The sequence below is a fragment of the Trichoderma breve genome, assembly GCF_028502605.1.
Source record: "Trichoderma breve strain T069 chromosome 7 map unlocalized scaffold00008, whole genome shotgun sequence".
NCBI classification, from domain to species: domain Eukaryota; kingdom Fungi; phylum Ascomycota; class Sordariomycetes; order Hypocreales; family Hypocreaceae; genus Trichoderma; species Trichoderma breve.
In genome coordinates, this window is record NW_026611594.1 from 571,312 (window position 1) to 593,812 (window position 22,501).

General features: G+C 47.7%; 5 protein-coding genes across 5 annotated transcripts; 2 read left to right on the forward strand and 3 right to left on the reverse strand.

Moving 5' to 3' along the window:
* Positions 1 to 4,582: 4,582 nt before the first annotated feature.
* On the reverse strand, positions 4,583 to 6,274 carry T069G_11282 (uncharacterized protein; the record flags this gene model as incomplete). Its single annotated transcript, XM_056178487.1, has 1 exon — positions 4,583 to 6,274. The coding sequence occupies one exon, from the start codon at positions 6,272 to 6,274 to the stop codon at positions 4,583 to 4,585; it is 1,692 nt and encodes a 563-aa protein (XP_056023361.1).
* Positions 6,275 to 8,364: 2,090 nt separating this feature from the next.
* On the forward strand, positions 8,365 to 9,495 carry T069G_11283 (heterokaryon incompatibility protein (HET) domain-containing protein; the record flags this gene model as incomplete). The annotated part of the gene is made up of 1 exon (XM_056178488.1): positions 8,365 to 9,495. One exon carries the CDS (start codon positions 8,365 to 8,367, stop codon positions 9,493 to 9,495), a length of 1,131 nt encoding a protein of 376 aa, XP_056023362.1.
* A 1,568-nt stretch (positions 9,496 to 11,063) lies between these two features.
* On the reverse strand, positions 11,064 to 16,919 carry T069G_11284 (ankyrin repeats (3 copies) domain-containing protein; the record flags this gene model as incomplete). Its single annotated transcript, XM_056178489.1, has 9 exons — positions 11,064 to 11,436; positions 11,508 to 13,014; positions 13,066 to 15,195; positions 15,730 to 15,868; positions 15,942 to 16,172; positions 16,232 to 16,297; positions 16,370 to 16,429; positions 16,486 to 16,732; positions 16,795 to 16,919. The coding sequence occupies 9 exons, from the start codon at positions 16,917 to 16,919 to the stop codon at positions 11,064 to 11,066; spliced, it is 4,878 nt and encodes a 1,625-aa protein (XP_056023363.1).
* Positions 16,920 to 17,554: 635 nt separating this feature from the next.
* On the reverse strand, positions 17,555 to 18,448 carry T069G_11285 (uncharacterized protein; the record flags this gene model as incomplete). Its single annotated transcript, XM_056178490.1, has 1 exon — positions 17,555 to 18,448. The coding sequence occupies one exon, from the start codon at positions 18,446 to 18,448 to the stop codon at positions 17,555 to 17,557; it is 894 nt and encodes a 297-aa protein (XP_056023364.1).
* Positions 18,449 to 19,102: 654 nt separating this feature from the next.
* T069G_11286 (subtilase family domain-containing protein) lies at positions 19,103 to 22,435 on the forward strand (the record flags this gene model as incomplete). Its single annotated transcript, XM_056178491.1, has 8 exons — positions 19,103 to 20,360; positions 20,424 to 20,593; positions 20,643 to 20,699; positions 20,765 to 20,833; positions 20,883 to 21,068; positions 21,132 to 21,683; positions 21,740 to 22,036; positions 22,085 to 22,435. The coding sequence occupies 8 exons, from the start codon at positions 19,103 to 19,105 to the stop codon at positions 22,433 to 22,435; spliced, it is 2,940 nt and encodes a 979-aa protein (XP_056023365.1).
* Between the last annotated feature and the right edge of the window lie 66 nt (positions 22,436 to 22,501).

The window sequence follows — 22,501 nt, forward strand, 5'->3', positions numbered from 1 at the left end:
GCCCGGAAGAAGCTCGTTAAGGGCCGGGAGACGAAGATGGGGGGCGGCCGAGAAGGAACTTTGACGCTATTCTGGCGGCCTAGGTGGATGGTGTGCGAGTATGGGGTTGAAGCTGTCGATGCCGGTAGCGGGGAGTTGATGCTGTAAACTGTAGGAATGAACTGATTGATGCCGTTTGATGAGGTTCGCGGGTCTTGTTCCAACTGCCAAAAAAGAAGATGAACCCCCGGGTTTGGAAGAAGCAAAATTCTTGATTCAGACACCGAGAAGCAACAAGCCCTCGTCAAAAACTTCGTCCAGAAGGCCAACGCGTCGCCGCCAAGGAGCTACCGCTGCAAGTCTCCAGTCCAGCGCTGATGCGCAGCGCCAGTGGGGTTGGCCACAGGGCGTCCTGCCGTGGGGATTGCGGGCTGCCACAGCGCTCGCGGCCACTAACAGCGCTGAGGCCAGCACCGTAGACCGCTTTGGGGCCGCTAGGGGGCAGCGTCGGGCGGGATCCACCGCCTGCCAATGCCGGCGTTTCGTTTTCGCAGCAGAACTCGTTACCTCGAGTTTGTGAGTTGTTGGGTTTGGGCGTTTTTTTAGCAGAGTCTTGGCCGAGCCGGACGAATTGATGATCCCATTTATTCGTTTCGCACTTTTTTTTCTATTTCACTTCTGCGTGATTTGTTTTTGTTTACGGCGTAACACAGACTTGGAATGGAATTGACGGCTGAGACACTCCGGCTCCGGTTTGCCGGAACCGTGCCGTTTTCCTCTTTCCTGCCTCTCCTTTTCCCTCGCTAACATCAACATTGAACCTTGAATGTCTCACCCGCCTCGTGACGACTCAGATCCGCATCCTGCAAGTGTTTTCGACTCCAACAGTCTCGGCACGGCTGGGCTCATTCATTCTTGGCAGCGTAGCGAGTTTCATGCCGCCCCGGTTCTTTTCTTCCTTTTTCTGCTATTTTTAATTGCATCCTCCCTTTTCAACCCGACGTCTCTGTCTTCTGCTGTACTCGTATATCGATGCATTCTGGTTTGTTGGGGGCTAAGCCTTTCAACGTTATGCGTGTTACTCCCGAATATTATCTTGCAACATGGGCTTGTCACCTCTAGCCAGCCATTCGCTGTGATTCGTCCCGGGATGCTCCGCGGACGTTGCTTCCTGGCGTATTTCAGCATCCGGCATTGGTGAAGTTCCCACTACGGAGATAGAATCATGGATTTTGCCCCCGCCCCTTTTTTTCTTTCTTTTTCCACCCTTCTTTATGCTTATCTTTCAGCCCCTAGCAAACGGTGGACGGATATCCTCATCTAGATTGCTGACAACATGCCGTTAGCCCCCAATATCAATCACGAACCCGTCCCGACCCGGGGTCCAATATTCGTTCAGCTCGACTGTTCACCCGTATACTCGTGTTTGACCTTTATTTTTATTTTTAATTGGGAGATTACTTTGTATTTTGTAGAGGCAATATTTGCCACCTGGGGAATATTCCCTCGAGTCAGCCATTGTAGGCAGCTGAAAGGGCTGATCCGTCTTGGCCTTGCTCGTTTCCCCGCGCTGCAATCCATCATGTGAGAAGCAATGGATGGAGACGAGCCATGCATCAAGATTCTTGTCTGGAGATCTCCTGTGCAGATCACGGATTATCATAAAGCCAACTTATTAGTCAGGGTTCCTTGGACCATCAACCGGTCGGATCCGTAGGTGGTCATGTTACAGGTCATTTTGATATAAGAGTCGCGGCTTGCTGCTCCCCACAATTGACTGCAGTTCCAACAGACATAACCTGTAATTGAGGCCATGGCATGTGCAGCGACGTCAAACCCGGCAAGATCTGCCATTGGTTGTCGCGTGCATATGGCCAACTTCTTCCAACCACCGTTCATGTTGCTCTGAGGTAAACGGGCTCTACATACTAATCATGCAAGCACGCAATTTACCCCAGTGCACAGCCAAAGTCGCCGGAATGAGCCTTTGCATTCTGTCTTTCCCAACTGCCGAATTTCCTTATTTGAGTGGTCATGTCTCCCTTGATGGTGAATATCGGATAATCGGCTAGGTCAAACAACATAGAAGACACATGTAGGTAAGTTGTGTGAGACATCTCGGAATACGCCCACGCGATTCCACTTAGTGGTTACATACAATCCGTCTTATCCCGTGGAGAGGCTGCGGGCACATGTAGTTTGTGTGGTATTTTCGACTGCCGCAGTCAAACTAAAACAAGGCTGTTTCACCAGTTGAGATCTTTGGTACATGTAGTCACATACGTGTGGCCATTGGTGTTCTAGGATAGGATCACTACGTGTAAGCCAGTGAGCGACACGACGTTTGTACGACATATGTGCGCCTCATAATTGGGTAGAAGCTGAAGCTCACTTTTTTATGCTTATTATGCGTGCAATGTTCGAGTTACACTAGGGTATATGCATCGTGTACCCTATTTAGTTGCCAAACATCTGGAACTCATTCCATCAAGATGACTTGCATGTTCCGTGTGCGCACTCCGGCGTTTGTTTTCCGAGACCTGTTTGACGAACTTGTGCATGGTTGATGCCTACTCTCTTGCACTACATTTTCCACCGCGCCAAGATTTTGTGAGCACATCCAGCAAAGAGATACAATTTTCTGCTTAACGTTTATTTATGATATGTGATGCCTCTAGGAAGCCCATCCATGGTCCCTGGAACATGTATGGGTATACCCTCCGGAGGGGGCACCTGCATTATCATCGCAATCGCAGCCCTTATTATTCCTTCCTACTGTAGGTATTACTGACAGCTTAGGCTTTGTGATTGCGACCAAGCAATGCTCCCTCTCCATCACTTGGAACTACTATTACAGGTGATTAGGACGCCTCAACTTTATTCTCTGATCTATAGGATGAGTCAAAGCAGGATCTTAAACACACGCAGATATTAATATACCAATCAACGCGCTGAGAATGGCTATCTCGTGTATGTCGAAGATTTTTAGGAGCCTTCTGCGAAAGGAAGAGTTATTTGATGGTATTAAGAGAAGAAAACCCCCAGTCTGCACGACCGCATTAGTACGAAGAGTGGCTGTATGGAGGCTCTTGATCCTGAGGACTATGAAGTTGACCAAATTGGGATACTGGCAGTGGGATTTAGTGACAACACTTGATGATTGGAATGGGCTTAGCAATATAGAGTGTTTGGCGGAATGGAGATCAGTGATGCGCCTCAAACGGCTGAAACATCTTGCGAATAGGAGATCTTTGCCAGCGGGGACTTCATCAAGGGTCCTTATCATCTCATTTTCACAAGGGCTATTCGTGTTATACATCTTTGGTTGCAGCTGGTTTCACTCTGTGGGAGTGTAGATTCGCCTCACACACGTGCTGCATATAGTCAGCCTGCGAGGTCGCAGTCTATCCTTCGTTGACCTGGCAATTGGGACATAAGGGTTATGCAGATAGAGTAGTAATTAATTTATCTGAGGGGAGGCTTCGTTTCAATGACTGTTAGCATAAATATATATTGCAGGAGAGTATATACATGTAAGCATATATGTATGCATATAATATTTACTTGGGAGTAGTGAGCTGCCGAGAAGGCCATCGCCGTGCGCCATTTTAAACACTCTTACATCTTGTGTAGACGTAAATAACACCAATCATTTGTATAATGCAGAGTTTGCAGATTATGAGATAATTATATGTGATAATGATATAGAAAAACTGTCGTAGAAGTGCAACTCGCAGCTCCCAATGTGAGGCGCAACAACTGGGAGTTGTAGTACTGCCATGTGAGAATAGTCATTAATGGATCAAGTATATTTGATGGTGTCTCTTCAGCATTCCCTTGCATTTTCCATTGATGTAAACTTCTCCACAAGATGTTCGAGAGTGCCTACACAATTTTACGTCAAACAGGAGAAGCAATCTACCTATCTATTCCAGGTTAAGGAGACGCCTCCTTATCGCAACCTTGGAATAGTTTCAAGGGCAACTGACGATGCAAAGGAGCATCAGAGCGCTTTATGACTTCAAAAGTACGTAATATTGAATACAATTTTCCTCATTTTCATTTGTAGTTTGTTTTATGTTCTATAGCTCTTGCACTTGTGTCCCTTTGGATGCTCTGTTCGTAACGTGGCGGTTTCATCAAGTCATGTACCTGGTAGTATCGGGATGGCCAAAGATCGACAACTTCCATTGAATAGTAGTAACATATTTTGTAAACCCACAATTGATGTGGAAAGCACGAATTCCAACGGACATCTACTAGATGCACAGTATTGTAAATTTTGATGGCATTTAATCATATATTGCATTACCATAAGTCATTTCATCCTAACTGAGTACATATACTTCGTGAGTAAGTTCGTACGGCGCATCTAAGGCACCAATCTGAGACGCCCCTCCCTGCATGTGGTACTGGTACCCCGCCATTTGCGTCCGCATACATGTACAGGTACATGTACACCAAGACACATGACACGGACCCGCTGGTATCTTGATCTCCCTCGACGACTTCACGTCAAATCTCATCACCTTTCGTCACCTCTCGTCACCTCACCTTATCTTAACCTCACTTTGAGGTATCCTATATCTTGGGTATCAATCCGTCAATCTTGACTCTCCTCCTGTCTGTCCAGCTTGCCTGCCAATTTGCCCCCGTCCAGAATGCTGCCAAACATGGCCGCCTCAAACAAGTAATTAACCTGCCAGGCGTGAAAGTTTGCATGTGCAATGATCCAGACCATCTCCAGCACTTGACCGCGTGAAAAGAGGTCGGCCATGGCCAGTCGCGAACCTTCAGCCAAGTCATACTCGCGCTCCTCATCGACCTGGCCGCCCCGAATATACTCCAGCGGGCCGGTGACTAGCTGCCACCAGAGCTCCTTGAGCAGCGGCTTGTCTTGGTGACGATGGAAGAAGTCATTGACGTGATTGCAAGTGCCCTCGCCGTTGCACGCGTGCTTGGCATCAAGGGGTCTGCTGAAGCCTGTTGTGCGGTACTGCTTGTCAAACGCCTCGTCGAAATCCGCCTCGAACTGAGGCTTGGCCGGTGTTTTGCGCGCCTTGGGCCAGCCCAGGAGAGCGCGACGGAAGAACATGTGGCGATCGTTCTGGATATGCCATGTGTACAGAGCGGCGCACATCCTGGCGACAGGCTCATGCCATCGCTGGGTTAGCATCCTTGCGCCAATCGCGGCGTACGCGTCGTATATCTTGTGCAGCACTTCCTCGCTAACGACACCCGTTTCCGTAATGTCCGTCACATTGAGGAACGAGTTCATGACCTCGGAGTTCACCAAATCGCATCCCACGTCGACCACGTCAGTGCCCGGCGAGCTGAAGACCAGGTCCGCCATGACGGCAGCAGGGTCAAAGCCACGTGCGATCGCCTCAGCTGCCATGCCCAGCAAGCTGCTTTCTGACAAGGAGACGATCTGTGCTGTGCGTCGGTCCAATCGCGCTGACCGATATGACAAGTTCTTCTTGTGCTGGTTCTCTAGCGCGATCTTACCCTGGATATACTGCTTACCCAGGGAGACGGCGTCTCGTCGTTCGCGTCCTCCCGGGGTGCGCAGGGCATGCGGATCCTCTAGGCCTTTCTGCAGCAGCGGCTCAAGCGTCGGGTAGACGTAATTGTACCCGTGCTCATAATAGAAAACCATGTCGGTCACATAATTGGAAAACATGGTTGTCGCATCGGCAGCGCCCATGAGCAAGCTGGCGATGCCGCACCCGAAGAGTGCATTGTTCGTTTTCAAAGCATCGGGCCAGTCAGTTGCTCCGATTTTGCTGAGCGTTTGGGCCGAGGCTTGTTTGAGTCCGGTGCCCTTGGGTGGCAGGATGTTGCCCGCTGCGTGCTGGGTATCTTTCCAGCTCTGCAGATCAGTGGATAATTTAAGCTGGACTACTCTAGGCCCTGATTCTAGAGAAGACAAAGACTGGTTCTCGCTCACGGACGAGGTATCTGCCACATCTCCAACGTCCCCAAACACCTCGACGACAAAGTCTCTGGCTTGGTTCGACAACATTCCCAACTCCGCAACGGTGCCATGGCCGACCAAGTTTCTTGCTTCTGAATAACCAGGATGGATGGGAAAAGAGTGTTTTCTGAGCTTTCGCCCTAAGAGCCTCCTAACCCGGTTACGGAAGCCCTTGACCCAGAAATATGGGGGAATCTTATCCGAGGCGTCTTGGAAAGCCTGGCTCTTTGGAGACTTGACCTTGATCTTAACTCCTTTGAGGTCAAACTCGCTCCAGTAGCTCTGGTGAGACAAGGATTGGCACCAAGAGAAGGCCATGATGATCGACGCTGAGGAAAACAACTTGTTTGGATTGATGGTACAACCTCAGCTCGAGCATTGGATCCTTCCCTCCATTTATACAGCCATCTGGCGGGCGTCGGGTCTGCGGTATGAACGGCTGCAGCCCTCCTCAAAAAGGCGCAGCTGCAGTTCGATGGAGCCTCTTAAAAGTTTGGGGTGAACCAACAGCATAACAGGTCACATTCTATCAGGTTTGCTGGGATGTATATACGCAAGAGGAGGGGAAGAAGCCAATATTGACCTGGGCAGCTGAAAACCGCGGGCGACGGTAAGCTGATGTTTACAAACTTATACTACTCTTTTGGGCAGAAGTAAATCGAAACAGATCTGAATGAAACACGAACGAGGAGAAAGCCCAGGATGATCCAAAAAGACGAGGGGAGGACGGACAACTTGACCGGGCCGCCCCTACCGCGGTCAACTATAACACGGGTTGCTACCTAGTACGATACTCCGTAGTTGCGCTGAGAAATCTTCACCTTGGATTATAAGAAAGAAGGATTTCTCCTCCCGCAAGAACACGAGGGGGCCCCTGTAGTCCGATTGATGGTTCTTCTCCACAATGATATCAGGTTTGTTGGTTTATCCATGTTTTCTTCAACGGACACTTGCTGACTTTGGAATAGTGGCATGTATGTGCTGTCTGCAATCCTTGAAGCGGTGAGAAAACAGCGTAGTATCATGGGTTTGGAGTTTGTCGATGTTGCGCCTGACCTTGAAAAGCCGCCTTGGCTGGCCATGAGTCTTACGAGCATAGGATCTTGCGGCCTGGCTGTTTATGCGTTGTGGTTCGTTCTTGGTAAGTCGATTGAATCACGAATGTAACATCGATGATGGAGCATCCGGATGCGTGACAGGCCTTCCATGCTGGATGATCGCCTCGCCTGCACGATACATCGTCTGCCTCTGCATTGCATCAGATTTCTTCTGTATTTAGCAATTGCCGCTTGCGATAAGGCAGGACCACGAGGCCGGTAATCTGGGCCACCACTTGCCGAGCCCAGCTCGACAGGCTGCGAGAAACATCCGGTATCCACGGGCTGCACAAGTGTTTATGACTGGGAACAAAAAACGCATGACGAGGACGCTTGATAACACTTAGGTAATGGGCCGCAAGAGATACCCTGCTCAAAGGCCTGTCCCGTATGATTGACTAGCACCACTTGGTCCTTGCAACGATACGATATCGGGCTAGCAAAATAGACCACTTCCCTGCCATGTGAAAGGACCTTGAGTCTTGTGCGAATACTCACCCGTACAAGTTAGCGAGGCTTTCGACGAGTCAAATTTATATGTCTTATTGGACGTTAAGAATAATACTACCTGATGTTGGCAGTCTGCCCCGACGCGAGCCAGATCCGGATATGCCGAACAGCAACTGCCAGGCCAACAGCTGCAGCTTGACCAATTGGTGTTGTCAAGGTCCATCTGGCATTGCCGCATTCTGTCGCGCCTCGCGGCAATTGGTTAATCAGTTGGCTGGGGACAGGATGCTCAAAGCGGATTGGCGTGCTGGTACTCCGCACAAAACCCATACCCATACCGAGACCAGCACACGAGCGAAGCTGCCGAGTACGGTACTGCTGTTGGTTGGGTGTTGGTGGTTGGAAATGGGACAAGCGTCATCGCGTGTATCGTTGGTACAAGTACAGTAGGGCCCCAAGCTCTCAAACAAGAAGCTCCAGCTTTGAGTCTCATATCCCAGACTCCAAGCTGAGTCCCCGGGCTCAATCGTGGCAGAGAGAAGCTGAGAGAAGGACGCAGGGCCTTCAGCTAGCGGTGGATCGTACCCTTTTGCCTGGCCTGCTGCTAATTACCATTGCGGCATCGGGTGCTCTTAAACCCTTACGACCTGGCAATGCGACTGCACGCCTGACCCCCGGCATGGGGAAGGGCTGCAAGGGCTCACGTTCAAGCCCAATGTTACGGCGGAAATGACACGACCCCTTCCATACGTGATATAAGTGCCGCTGCAATCGAGATTGCCTGAAAATGGCTTGCCGACCTTCTCTTCCCGCGCCAAAGTAACCTTTCTAAATATCTGAAGTCTTGATTGCATGTCAATCATGGCCCCGCCCGAAGCCGCAACGTCTATTCGGTACCGCCCGCTCGACCGGTCCGGGAGCGAGATTCGCCTGCTTGAGCTGCAGCCGGCGACAACCAACGACATTAACGAACGCGTCGTATGCCGCCTGGTCCACGAGCGGCTAAGCGACCCGTCCGACTTCATCGGCCTCTCGGCCCTGTATGGCGACATCACCGTCACGGAGACGATCTTCGTCAATGGAGCCGCCATATCCATTCCTGTCCACCTCGCCCAGGCACTGCGTTACATGCGAGTCGTCTTCCTGGCTGCGGCCCTACCAACGCCAGATGCCTCCATGACCGACCTCCAGGGCCCGGCGGCGATGCCAGCGCCTTTGCCCACGCCGCCCAAGAAAGCCCCTGGATGGCTGCGGTCTCTACTCAAGAACGTGCGACATATGATCGCCGAGCAAGGCGCGCCGCGGGGAGGCACACCGCCTCTGCGGATATGGCTCGACCTCCTATGCATCAACGGTCGCGACACGCGTGAGGAGTCGGAGCGGAGGGCTCATATGGCGCGAGCATACCGCCACGCCAAGATGGTGGTGGGTTGGTTGGGGCTCAAGGACTCGACGTCTGACCTCGCAATTGAGATTATCAAGGCCTGGGACAAGTGCATGCCCATCACCTTTGGCGAGCCAGGTGACCGCGAGGCCCATCCTGACGACTATGCCCCTGTGCTGCAGTGGATGGGCCCTGTTGCACATCTGAGCAACATACCCGAGGGCATCACGGACCCCCGCGATGTGCCTAGCTACAAGGCCATCTCTGAATTCCTTAACCGACCTTACTTTCGCAACGCGTGGATCCTTGACGACATGGGCAAGGCGCGCTTCCCAGCCTTTTTGTTGGGCGACGACATTGTGTCCTGGATGCAGATATTGCGACTCAACCGCGTTAACGAGGAGATCAAGGACCATGGCGCCGACATGTTCCCCGACGAACTGCGGCCGCTGCTCGAATACTTGCCATTGGGCAGCGTCTACGCGTTTTTGAAGGAATTCGACAACCGGCAGAGGCAGGATGGAGTTACGCCTGCCATGCTTACGACTACGAGCTCGGTTAGGAGCTCATCCTCAATGACGGGCATGCGGACCAGGTCAAGGCAGTGAAGGCCCGAATTCAATTTTTATCACATTTTCTTTGTCCCTCTTCTTCTTCTAATTTTTAAATTTCGAAAAACTCCGACAAGACATTACGATCTGTGCGATTCTAGAATGGTGGGAGAAGGTGGAACTAATTTTTCTTTTCTTTTCTTTCTCTTTTCCCTTTTTCCTTTATTATTATTCGGATGGAAAGGAAGGACATCCTCTCGGGTTATTGCGCGTTGTTACGATTGGCTCCTAGGAAACGGGAAACGGGATCGTCAACAGGTTTTGGAACTGCGAAACTGGGATTTATTGTTTTATCCCGCCTTTGATCATGAAGGAGCGGGATAGTGCTTGGCGAATTTCTTGCTTTTTTTGTTTTGTAGAGAGATACCAATGAGAAAACTGCAGATAGATTTCGTTAAGAGGATGACTTGGGCATGACACGGGCTTTCGGAGAGAGTGAGCAATACGCGTATTATGTTTTTACATGGTCTTTTTGCGAGTTTCGTAATTTCGGTTGATGTGTACTTTTTTCTTGCGGTGACATTCTTCGTCGTATGCTGTTTTGTTATGTTGTCATGTAATTTTGACGCTGTAATAGTGATCTTGTGATGTGGCAAAAAAACATTTTGGTGTCGTGATAGTGACTTGATGTTGCGATAAGACTTCGATGTCATCATAATGGTTCGATAAGTGCGTTATGAAACGAATGTATATAACACGGAGGGCCATGTACGGAGTATGTACCTTGTTTTGGAAATCGGGTGGGCGGCGAAAATAAAGTGCCGGACGCAGCGGGACGCTCATCCATGCCGAGCGCGGCAGGATTTAATCTACGATAGGATTATCTTACCAGCATGGCCTTAGATCTGGGATTTCTATTTTTCTTCCCGGAATACCGGTAAGGAGAAAAATAAAATAAGTAGATAAATCTGGGGAAATGGTGAGATGAAGTGAGATTTGTGTGGTGTGATTTAATGTATGAGATGATGTCGGTGTCTGCTAACGTATGGAAGGGGCGGTAAGAATGGAAGAAACCTGGAAAGGAGATCGTGCGCGTGGGTGGGTTTTTTGGACAGGGTTGAGGCGGGATGTGGGAGAGGGTGTGATGTGCGTTGGTGACGGATCTCGCGTTACGTTTTTTTTTTTTTTTGAGAACTTCCTTGATTTGAGGACTGAGTCCTAGGTTGGAAGGTAATATAACGGTGCTCATGTGATGTAAGTTAATTTTCATGCGTAGGATACGGTTGTGCTATTGAGCACAGTCTGATGCATTAACGAAGTTGTGTTGGGACTACGACGTTTCTGAGTTTTGCTTTTGGTGGATAGAGACAAGTATGACACGGATGGAATCATTTAGATATGTAAGTTATACGCGTCAATTCTCTTCTATTTGAAGTTACTTTGTTTATTAATATGCTCTCTTGTTTTGCCTCCTAATTCCTAGGTACACCATTTATAGATTGTGCAATGTTTTAGCTCAGCAACTATCGCACTTGACGGTTGGTCAGATTCAGATCGTTTTCTACCAATCACATCATATTCTCTTCTAACCTGCCAATTGATTCATTTGTTGTCTTAATATACACCTAGAATGAAAGCTCCATATCTTCCTCCTCTACAACCTCATCGTCAAACTGAATCTGTACATTTTCTTGATCCTTCACAGACACCTCTCCATTCACTGATTGAGCAGCCTTTGACTCAGTGTCCGCTTCTTCGTCGTCCTCGTCGAAGTCATAGCCGCAATCTATAAACTCATCCCCAGGAGCAATGCGTGATTTCGACCTGTAGCACTTGAAGCATAATTCGATACCCAGAGTACCTGGGCCTCTGAAATAGACGCCCGCGATCTCGGCGTAGCAGCAGTCGCAAAATGACCATTCGGTTTTTTTACCCCTCTTCTTTGGTCCATGTCTTTTGTTCTTTTGAAGCGTTTTCTCTGCAACTAAGTCGGCGATACTTTTGAGCAGCAAGAGTCAATAACAATCTTTTCTAAAATGATTGGACGAAGCAAGAGAATCGGGACTCACCTGTCAGCGTGATGGTAGTAGGCGACTTCAGAGACAGTCCAATCCTTGTATAATCCATGTCCACGAATGCTGGGATTCGCTCCCTTGCTAAGTAGAAACAATACCATGGCATCGTATTGCGAAGGCTCTAATTTCACTCTCCAGAAGAAAAGGCGAGGCGCACGCGCTGCCCAGAGCAGTGGTGTCCATCCATCGTCGTCAACAACGTCAATATCAATACCAACTCTCTGGGAACGCGCTAAAACTTCTTCGACGAGGTCAAGTTGGCCTCTGAGCACGGCGTAGTGGAGGGGAACTCTGCCGACTATATCTCTGGCTGCAAAATCTGAATCTGGAAGATTAAGGGACTTTAAGACCTCGAGCGTGTTGTGACAGGCGAAATGAGCTGGTTTTCTGCCAAAAGGATCCTTGACGTCTACTGAGGCCTTGTGATCGAGGAGTAATTGGATTACTTTGGCTGAGCACGATATGCTGGCGGATATAATAGGATATCCTGCACGACCTGCAGATATTGTTGGATCAGCGTCTTCATCAAGAAGCAGTCTGACAATGCTCTCTGCCAATATATCGCTACCGTCTCCTCGTCGTCTGGTAGCTGCTATCAATGGAGTTCCGTATGCTGAAGCGCAAGTATAGTTAATATCCGCACCATTTTTGATCAATACTTTGACCATATCAATTGTGCCTCTTGCACAAGCGAAATGCAAGGGCGCGCCCTCTTTGTTGAAGGAAGGGCTATTAAGGGTGTCGACAACGATCGGCTTTGTCATGAAGTAGTCGAAGACTTCCATATTACAGGCCCTTATTGCGCTTATGAGAGGTGTCTCAAGATCATTGTTCATGGTATCTAGTTTACTGCCGGCATTGACCAAACGTCGAACAGATGCCAGAGGCGTCTTTTTTCTTATATTGTGAAGTGCTGTGTCTCCGTCCTTGTCTTTGTGGCTTAGATCGGGTCCGAATTCGAGGAGGGTCCGGATCATATTGTCATCATTGCGCGACATAGCCCAAAGTGCGAGTGAATAGTTCTGATCATCCACAAGATTGACATTGACTCCGGCCTCGAGCACCAGTGACATAACGTCATTGTAGCCGTCACGGACCGCACGCTGTATTGCTCCATACATTGACGATATTGACCAGTCAGGCTTGACCTTTGACTCACTGAGCATCAATCTGACGGCGTTGACTTGGTTACTGTTTATGGCGAGTCCTAAAGGCGTTGCCTCCTTCTTGTCCATTCTGTTCATATCAGCGCCATGCTCAAGAAGAACACGGACAGTCTCAGTGGAATCAAAAACAGCGTGCAATGCTGTCCATCCAGAATCATCGGTGGCATGAACATCGGCTTTAGCTTCAACAAGCAGTCGCGCGGTTTCCGAATATCCCTGCTGTGCTGCGAGCCAGAGAGGAGTGATGCCATTTGACCTGGCGATGTTAGGATCTGCGTTATGAGAGAGAAGGTACCGAACTATCTCGATATCGTCATTAAATGTAGCCATATAAACTGTCATCAATTAGTATAATTATTTCACGTCGCAAGACGTCAAGAACAGACCTGGCGTGCACTGGTTATCTAGCGGCTGATTCACGTCGGCACCGTTTTCGACAAGTACCTTGACCGGCTCCATGCTCTTATTAATTATTGCAGAGATTAGTGGAGTGATTCCGCTGTCTTTGAGGGCTAGATTTGGATCTGCTCTATGCGCCAACAGAAGGCGACAAAGGTCGATCCTCTCATGTATGACTGCCAGCCAAAGAGCCGTTTGGCCGTCTTCTTCCTGTATATTTGGATCTGCCCCATGACGAAGAAGCGCCTCTGCGATCTTATAATGACCCTGCTCTACAGCAATCATGAGTGGTTGAGATGGCAGGTCTGGTGTTATATAATCGCGAAAGTCTCTACGACGAAGCAAAGATTCGGCTGTTGCAAAGTTTCCCTTCAGACAAGCCGTTTCCAAAGGTGTGTGGTTGTACAAACTCTTGGCATCAATTGGTGCTCCGTGATCCAACAAAAGATTGATCATATCGCTGGATCCATGAGAAGCAGCAATTTCCAACGGCATCGCTATTTCCTTATTGTCATTCGGAGCGACACTTGCGCCGGCAGCTATTAACAGCTTGGCTGAATCAAACCGTGAGTACTGAGCCGCAACTTGGAGTGGTGTATCTTCGGTGTCTGAAATACTTTCCAGAAACGTGGTATCGTTCTCTGGTACGAACGAGAGCAGCTTGGCGACAATATCTGTCATATCTAGTTCGCAAGCCGAGCGTAGACAGTTCTTCAAACAATATGATAGGTTGTTAGCTTTTGGTGGTATTGCCTCTTCCTTGGTCGTATCTTGGACATGATTATCCGGGTACCCGAAGACAAGTTCATCATTAATCTCTGAGGGCTGCTCTGATAAATGTACACGATTGACCAATTCATGACACAACTCATAATTCTCACTACGGAGAGCCGCTTGTAAAGCAGCTTGCACAAATGTTTTCCTCAGGTCCAGGCCGTCTGGGTACCGGTTGATAAGAAGGCGAAAAACGGGTAGCTGGGCCATCCTCGAAGCCTCGACTAAGCCTTGGTCTAGAGTCTCAGAGTCGTACTCATCACTTGCTAGGATAGTTTTGACCATGCCTTTGAATCCAAAGTGCGACGCGATGGTGAGCGGCTTGCGATTTTTGAGTGGCACTAAGAAAGGGGTAGATAGCGCCATGTATGCATCTACCCATCGTTCCAACCATGGTTGATCCTTGAAGATGACCCCCAAAGCATCTCCAATTGATCCGAATTGTTTGCGATGGCTCATCCGGAATTCAGTTGCGTACGGCAATTGGGTGATCCAGGCTTGAGTCTGATCAGTATTATCCTTGAGATGGTCTAAACAGGTTTGCACAATAGTGGTATGCCGATCTCGTTCTGTCTGTCGGTACCACCCCTTTGTAATGAGCAACTGATCTTCACTGGAATCTGAAGACTTCAGCCAGCCACGGATGGAGGCATGACTGAAGTGTACTTCGTCGTGAACTGTAACCAACAATCCTCCAAATTGGCGGATGATGTTGATGAAGCGACCACGTATTGTAGACCCCCCTGTATCTGCACTAAGTTTATCCCCAAGACATAGATCTGAGATTCGGCAGAACTCAGATGCCCTCAGAGGTCTGAAAGATGATAGCATCCAACACAGAAGTTTGTTGGCCCACAGATGATACTTCTCAGGAATATCCTCTAAGATACTCTCAAAAATTTGTTCCGGTGAGGGCGTCTGACTCTTAGTTAGGATACGAGAGACGGTTTTAGAAAGATCGAGGGTTGATTTGAAGCAGTTGATTAGCAAATGATGCAATGATACATCTTTTGCGCAACCGGAGAGCAAGGCTTCTATCTTGTCTCGCAAGCCATTGACCGCATAGTAATGGCTCTGCTGGAGAAGCATGGACACATTGAATCTATCATAGAGGGGCTCGGAGGAAGGTAAGTTATAGTCTATGCGAGTTATGCTTTCACTGGGGAATTTAGAGAGTGAGTCAATAATGGGCTTCTCTTTGGCTGTTCCCTTTGTCGTAATGATGACAATCCTCAGGCGGTGCTCGATGGTCGTGAAGTAGTTGTAGATTTCAGATAAGAAAAATGACACAGAGTCGTCGCATTCGTCAAGGCATCCTAAAACGAGCGGATAATTTGAATCATCTAAGAGTGTATGAGTGGCTTGTCAACTTGTGGGGGATAAAGAGGACGAGCATACCACTTCTGACCACAACGTTCTGCCACATGTGTAGAAGACATTGATATTCCCAAGGATATCCATCACAAATTTCAGGACAATAGCTATGGCTCAAACGATTCCTCGGGCGGCTGTAGACATATTGAGCGAAAAATGTCCACAGCATCGCTGGTATCGTGTTGAACCTGGCATCGTGACTTTTGAAGTGGAAATAGTACAGCCTTCCCTTATTCGCTTCGCTTAGGTAGCTCTTCACGCTTTCGGCTATCTTGTCTGCGTCTGAGGTACACTGAATATGTAAGATGCGATTGTAATTGGTCTTGGATAAAATGTCTAGCTCTGGATTGTATTCGATTGGGTTATCATTCAAAGCAGGGTAGATTGGTGATGCTTGATGTAGCGATTTACGTAGGCTGGCATTGTGTACCTCTTTAAAGTCTTTTCCCCGATTTGACATATTAGAGATAAGATATTGTAAAACAAAGTGTGGGCATACGTACCAAGCCAGTCTTCATCTGGCGAAATCACTTTAGCGTATGAGTCGAGCTCCTCAACATCAATCAGTTGGAGATGTGGTTTAACACTCGGCAGCTGATATTCAAGGGCAATGCCCAAAGTGGCCGTGAATTTATCGAATACCTATTATAATCCAATTAGTCTCCTCTTGGATAAAATGGCACTAGCAAAAAAAGAAAACTCAAACAGAACTCACTCTTTTCGCAGGATCGTCATGAGTGGAAAATATGTTGACGACCCGTGCCTGGATCAGCATTTTTGTATGTATAAATGAATCGTTGATTTTGCTTATTGTCTCGGCAAGTCTTCTCACAAGCGTCATTTTATGGTCTTGCAGACGGAGATCATTGTTTAAGGAGAGAAGCCAGAATAGCTGTTCTTCAAGATGAACTATTGTAGGTGATCGATGTGGGTAGCCGAAGAATATCTATAGCTGTTAGAGCTGGAGAACTGTTATTTGATATAATAGGGTTGGGGTTATTTTACAATACCACGTATGCAATGCAAGATATCCGCATATGCAGACTCATCCAAGCTAGCAATAATGATGGCCTGCCAAGGCAAAAGTGGTTAGCTACTTCAATATACATATACATTTCATTACTTGAACTTGGATGACCTTACCGACTTAACAATTGCACCGCCAATATCTTGGCAGGCAAAGTATATAGGTCGCCTTGCATTCTAAGGGACTGTAAGCTGATATATATGTCACCTCGAGGCAAAGTCGCTAAACAAACTCTTATCTCAGGCGTTCGGCTTTTCGCGACAACTTCCAGTAGTTTGTGAGCGTTTCTGTAACTCCCTTGTAGAGTATAGCATCCCATAGAAGCCTCGTCTTGGTCGTAGCTGTATGAGATAAACCTTCCTCCCTTGGGAGCTATGCTGGAGAAAAGTCTGTTGAGCCGGGTTGGGTCTTGGCCGCTCGAAGTGTACGCCCCATCCCAGATATTTTCATCCCCGTGAAATCCATGGATACCGATTATGCTTCAAAAGTGTAAGCCCACTGGAAGCTGGAAAACAGAATTAGGTTATCAATGGATACTTACTCGAACTTAGCTTCATCTACGCCTTCATTGGGTTCGTCCGCAGCAGCATCCTCACGAGAATTTTCTTCACCAGCTACAGCCGGTGCTGCTGAAATGCCCGCTTCAGATGCGACCGGGGCAGCCATGGCAGCTTAAAAAAGCGAAATTGTTTACCTTAGTCTTCAGTAGTCCCGAGAACAAGCCTATATAACACAAATCTCAAAATAGAAAGGAATCTCTATGCTCATTCAGAGTCGATCGGCACATCTTCGTTTTGTTATTAATATAGGTAGGGTATAGGGCGGATGATACACTCATGATTCTTACTCAGGTTACTAAGGCATCAGTGTCAGCACATCGTCCTGTCAATGCGATGCGGGGTTAACGAGCCAATTGAGGGGTATTTGGACAGTGTGTATATGGACTGGATATATCAGAGTACATGATATACTTCAATGTTTCTTCTGTAGTTGGTTGTCGGAAATACAACCAAAACAGAACCAAGGAAGTGTTTTGGGGCGATTGACAAGGCAACCTAGTAGTTAAAGAACAGCTGGATCCACTATTGAGCGCCAAGTTCAATTTTCTTTGAGATGTGGCTTGGAAACATGTGCTAGAATTGCGGTAGCCGAAGCCTCCCGCGAGCCGGGTTCTCCTAGTTAACAACTTAATTTCGATGCTCCTTGACAACATAAACTCCGATGCAAGATGCATGCATGCACTTGATCTCTATTTAGACGCTCTTTCGGCCAATACATGACCACTATTATCGCGAAACAATTCACTCCGCTTTTTGACCAAAATGAGCCTCCATTCCCATTCTCACGTCACATAATGAATACAAGTCGAAGCTACTCAGATCCTGCACGTTATAACTTCTTCCTTTCTTGGGCTTGTCCCCTGTCAGAGTAGGATTAAACAGAACCGGATCGTCAAGCGGTACTTTCGAAAACTTCCTTTCCAGGCCCGTAACGAAATCGGCGTCAGCCTCAAGAGTGACCTTGGCATTGAAAGGTTTGCTGTCTTCTCGGCGGAGGAGAATTGCAACTCTCACTGAATCTGGAACGCCGGTTTGTCTTCGCTTGTTTTCTTGCAGATTCCACACGGCTACCGTTGATTCGCCCGAGTTCTTTCCTGTGCCCAAGTTGATGCTTCCAGTCACTGTGGTGGCATCGCTGATATCTCTGTTGACTGTTTTCTCAAACTTGAGTGTTCCTCCTGCTTCGAGAAAGGGCACACCGGAAGCCCCCAGATTCAGCTCCCCGCCGCGTGTGATGGACTCGCTATCCACAGTTGGCACCACGGACCATCTCTCCTCGGGAGCTATAGCCTCAACAGTTGGAGCTGTATCGTTCTTATTGTTGGCAAAGAACTCGATGTTGATGCGGGCTCTTATGATTCGACGGGAGTGCTTCTGTGGATCGAAGCGGAAACGGAACACCATCAATGTTGCCTCGTCCCCGTCATTGTCGTAAGTTCCGTGAATAACCTCCATCAAGTCAACACGGACGTGAATATTGCCTCTCGTACGCTCAATTACGTTGCGCCTTTCCCAGTCGTTTACTGAGGCGTTTTCGGTACGAAATGTGTCATCTTCGCCGGTGATGATATCATGGAGCGGTGTCTCTAGTGCCAGAAGAGGCTCGTCGTCATTTCTCTGCGGAAGCTCAGCCATTATGTGGTAGCGATATTGCAATATTTAACATCAATTATATACGGGATGTAAACCATGAAGCGGGGTGTTGACAATATTTGATGATCGTTTTAGGTCTTACTTGTGTATCTTTGGCTGCGCAAATAGAGTACCTCTATGTACTTTTACAATAGTTTGCACTGTGTCCAGAGCCGCTATTTGGGTTGAGAAACTGTTGTACAACGACCAGTCCTGAGAAGAAGATATCCCTTCTTAATTGGAAACCATTTAAGCCTCTAGTTCTATTCTAACTTTGACAGGACTTAACTATAATGAAAGAGAAAGAAATATTTCAGGCTTTGATGCTGTATTATTATCTCTGGTTCTCACTGTTAAGTATGTGGTTCGTTAAGAGAGGTCTGAAGACCAAATACTGTAAGCAGACACGCTATAAGAACAGGGGTCATTTTTTATCCACCAACTCTGTAACTTGTGTGCTCCCCATTGCCAAAGGTAATACGGAAACGTCAATTGCTAGTAGAGCAACCCCTCTCTGCCTTGGTTAAAGACTCATTAGCGAGGCTCTGCAGAAGAGCGCCATCTCTTGTTCCCACGACCCTCACTTCCCTTTCCTGCAGCCTCCATTTCCCCTTGTTACCATACGCTCTCTTTAAGCTTAATTACGACCCTAATATAATGGATTCTGGCTTTCAAGGTCCAGAAAAACCGTCCCGTGTGGCCAGCGGGCTTATGGAGGACGGAGATGTTTACGATCTGGACAATGAAGATGAATTCCTCCCACCAACGGCAACAATATCCGGGTTTGGTGTGGACCATGTCAGGCAGCAGTTTGATCAAGATATTGATGAAGCACGAAAATTCTCAATACAGAGTCTCGATGAAGCTGAGAGGAACAGACAACGGGCACAATTTGTGCTTGCCCGAGCGACAGAATGGGATAAGACGACATGGGAAGGTCAGAACTTTTTGCATTATCTTGCCTACGACCACAATCCTAAGCCATCGATTAGCTTGCAATGGCTTATGGCACGAGCCATCGTGAAGCTGCCGCATCTGATGGGCAGAATGGATAAAGCGAATCGCACGCCGCTCACCACCGCCCTCTATGTAGGCAACGAGAGATTCAGTCATGCGGTATGCAACAACGTGGGGTCAAAGACACGCGAGCGAATCAAACCAGAGCTACTGAATGAATGCAAGCCTCACGATAATGATCGTGAAATCACATGTCTACATACTGCCTTGACTTGTGACTTTAGTACGGAGGAGCAGAGAGAGAAAATCGTCAAAAGCATTTGCAGTTTTGTTCCTGAAGAGTTATTCAGGATCACCGATCATAGAGGTCGTACACCTTTGCACCTGGCTGTAGAGTATGAGAGGTGCTGTAAGACACAAGTTGGTATTGTTGAAGAATTGCTTGTTCGAGGATCACAAGCACTAGATGTCGATATCTTGACATATAACCGCACTTACTCAGTTTACCAGTACCACGAAAGTACACGGAAAGCGGTACAAAGAAGGTTCGACCAAACGCCTGCGAGAGAAACGAAAGGGGACAAGCTCAAGCTCTCTGATACGAAATCAGATCCAAAGAGGGCCCCTTCTAAGCTTGAAATTGGCGCAATGGGACCCTCATCACTGTCTGGAGATAAAGAAGGGCCGGTTAGTTCTTTGAAGCGAAGAGATTCGATTACTACTACGTCTAGAGACCGCGGTGGTTATAAATTACAATTGGATACACAAGTGGTGTCCTCTCCACTTCGAGGGTCGCCAATCGATTCCGCACAAAACACACTAAGGGCGGCGACTCTCCAAAAAGAAGAAGAGCGGGCACAAGCTGCTAAGCTAATTAGCGAGCAGCTGAAGCTTCTATATCTTCGGACCCAAAGGCCGGATCGCGCTTCTCGCTGCCTGCGCCTACAAGACGAGCAAGGTATGTGATGGTTTGCTATGTGTGTTTATTCTATATACGACAAGCTTCTAACAGCCTCAGTAGATAAGGAGCTGTGGTTCGACTTTGGTCCACCCAAAAAACTTAGGAAGAATGAATTCCAGAAACAATTCGGCCATCTTAAGCTGGATAGTGTACTCCAATACGTGGCGTTTCCACAAATCGAGCTGATTGAGGACGATGACGGTCCAGCTACAAGGCGCAAGACTAGGACAGTAGGTTTTAACATAACAATATTGCTTTCTAGAAAATTAATGCTTTTAGGATTTGGTTTTCTTTTTCAACTGGCTGAAGCAGAAAGGAGTGAAACGCATTGTTAAGGTATAAGAATGCCATAAACTTTGGAACTCAATTTTTGAATGCCCTTTTATTAAGCAAAATTTTAGGTTATTGTGGACGATTTGAAAACTCCCTCACATAGTGATGAAGCCATAGAAGAAGCATTGGAGTCATTTGTAAGTGACTAATTATGTATTCATACGTTCAGGGGCTTACTGTTTGCAGAATGTTGAGATACTTGACTGGCGGAGATTGGATCTTGACCCCGTATCGCTTACTCGAGTTGGGAAGTGTTTACGAGAACTTCATCTCCAATGGAGTGGTAAGAACACCACTTTACGGGCATGGTCAGAAAAAGAGGGCTTGGCTATGATCCCCACGCTGGAGACAATTAGTGTCACCCAAGTTGAGGTATTCAAACCAACGCTCTTGGTCGCAAGACTCAGTCACTTACTAACATGTATTTTCGCATAGAGCTCTGAGTCTGATACAAGAGTCAATAGTAACTTCAATGACTTTGTAAAACGAGTTCATGAGTCTTGGTCATCTGAAAAACAGCCTATCATAAATGGCCCAATCCCCGCTAACAACTACCTCCTCAGAATGGGCATTCTTACAAGAGAAGGGCAGCTCAATCAAAGCCAAGAACGCGGCGTTGATCCACACAAGTGGATGCAATGCATGGAACACTTTAATTCCCATTTTAGGCAGATCCGTGCCCTGAGAGACAAGATAACTGATGCGTCACTGACACCTGTGGTGGTCGCTTTGATAGACGACGGGACAGACATCATGCATCCAGATCTGAAGGGTATGGGATTTCCGGGCAAGAGCTTCCACCACTATCGAGAAGGTTCAACATGGCGTGTATCTCCATACTGGGACTCTCCGTCTGGTCACGGGACGTTGATGGCTAGATTGATTCATCGCATTTGTCCGAGCGCCATTATTCATGTTATTAAGCTGCAGACTTTTGCAACTGAGGGCTCAACGAAACTTCAAATAAATCCCGATAGTGCGATACAGGTAAGTTAGCTCATTTAATTGCAGCTAGTTATAAATTCCTCTGATGGAAGTTATAGGCGATAAACTATGCAGCAGAGCAAGGTGCTCAAATTATTTCTATGTCTTGGACAATCAAGCCACCCACAGAACCAACTAAGAAAGCAGACTTTGATCATGCAATCAACAATGCTCTCAACATAAAAGGCCTCCTCATGTTTTGCGCTGCTAGCGACCAGGGAAAGTCTGCGGACCTGATGTATCCGCACGGCAGCAACCCTAATAGCTTCAGAATCGGCGCTGCGAAAGCCACAGGCAGCATGCTCGACACAGTTGGTGATGCGCACGAACTCAGCTTCATTTTCCCGGGCCACGAAGTTGTGATTGATCATAACTATCAAGATGTGCAAGACAAAACATTTCAGAAATTCGAAGCTCATTCTGGTAGCTCGGTGGCAACTGCGCTGGCAACTGGTCTGGCTGCACTTGTCATGGAGTGTGTCAGATTGGGTATCATGCATACCAATGAGACGAATCAGAGTGATCATACTGTTGCGATAACGAAAGAAGACTTGACGAAGATTAGAGAACGGCAGCAGATGGAACATGCGCTGACATCGATTGGAACCAGCCATCTTACGAAGAATAAGTACATTGAGGTTTGGAAGACGTTTAGCGGCGCCGCGGAGGATTTGAAGAATAGTGAGGGCGATAGAATAGGTCAACTGGGGAGAATTGCAGGTTTAGCGAGGATGTTTCTTAGAAAGGGCGCTTGAGGCAATTAGACTTGAAACTTGACGGTTCCTTAATGGGATTGTGTTGGTAATGGATTGTATATTTTA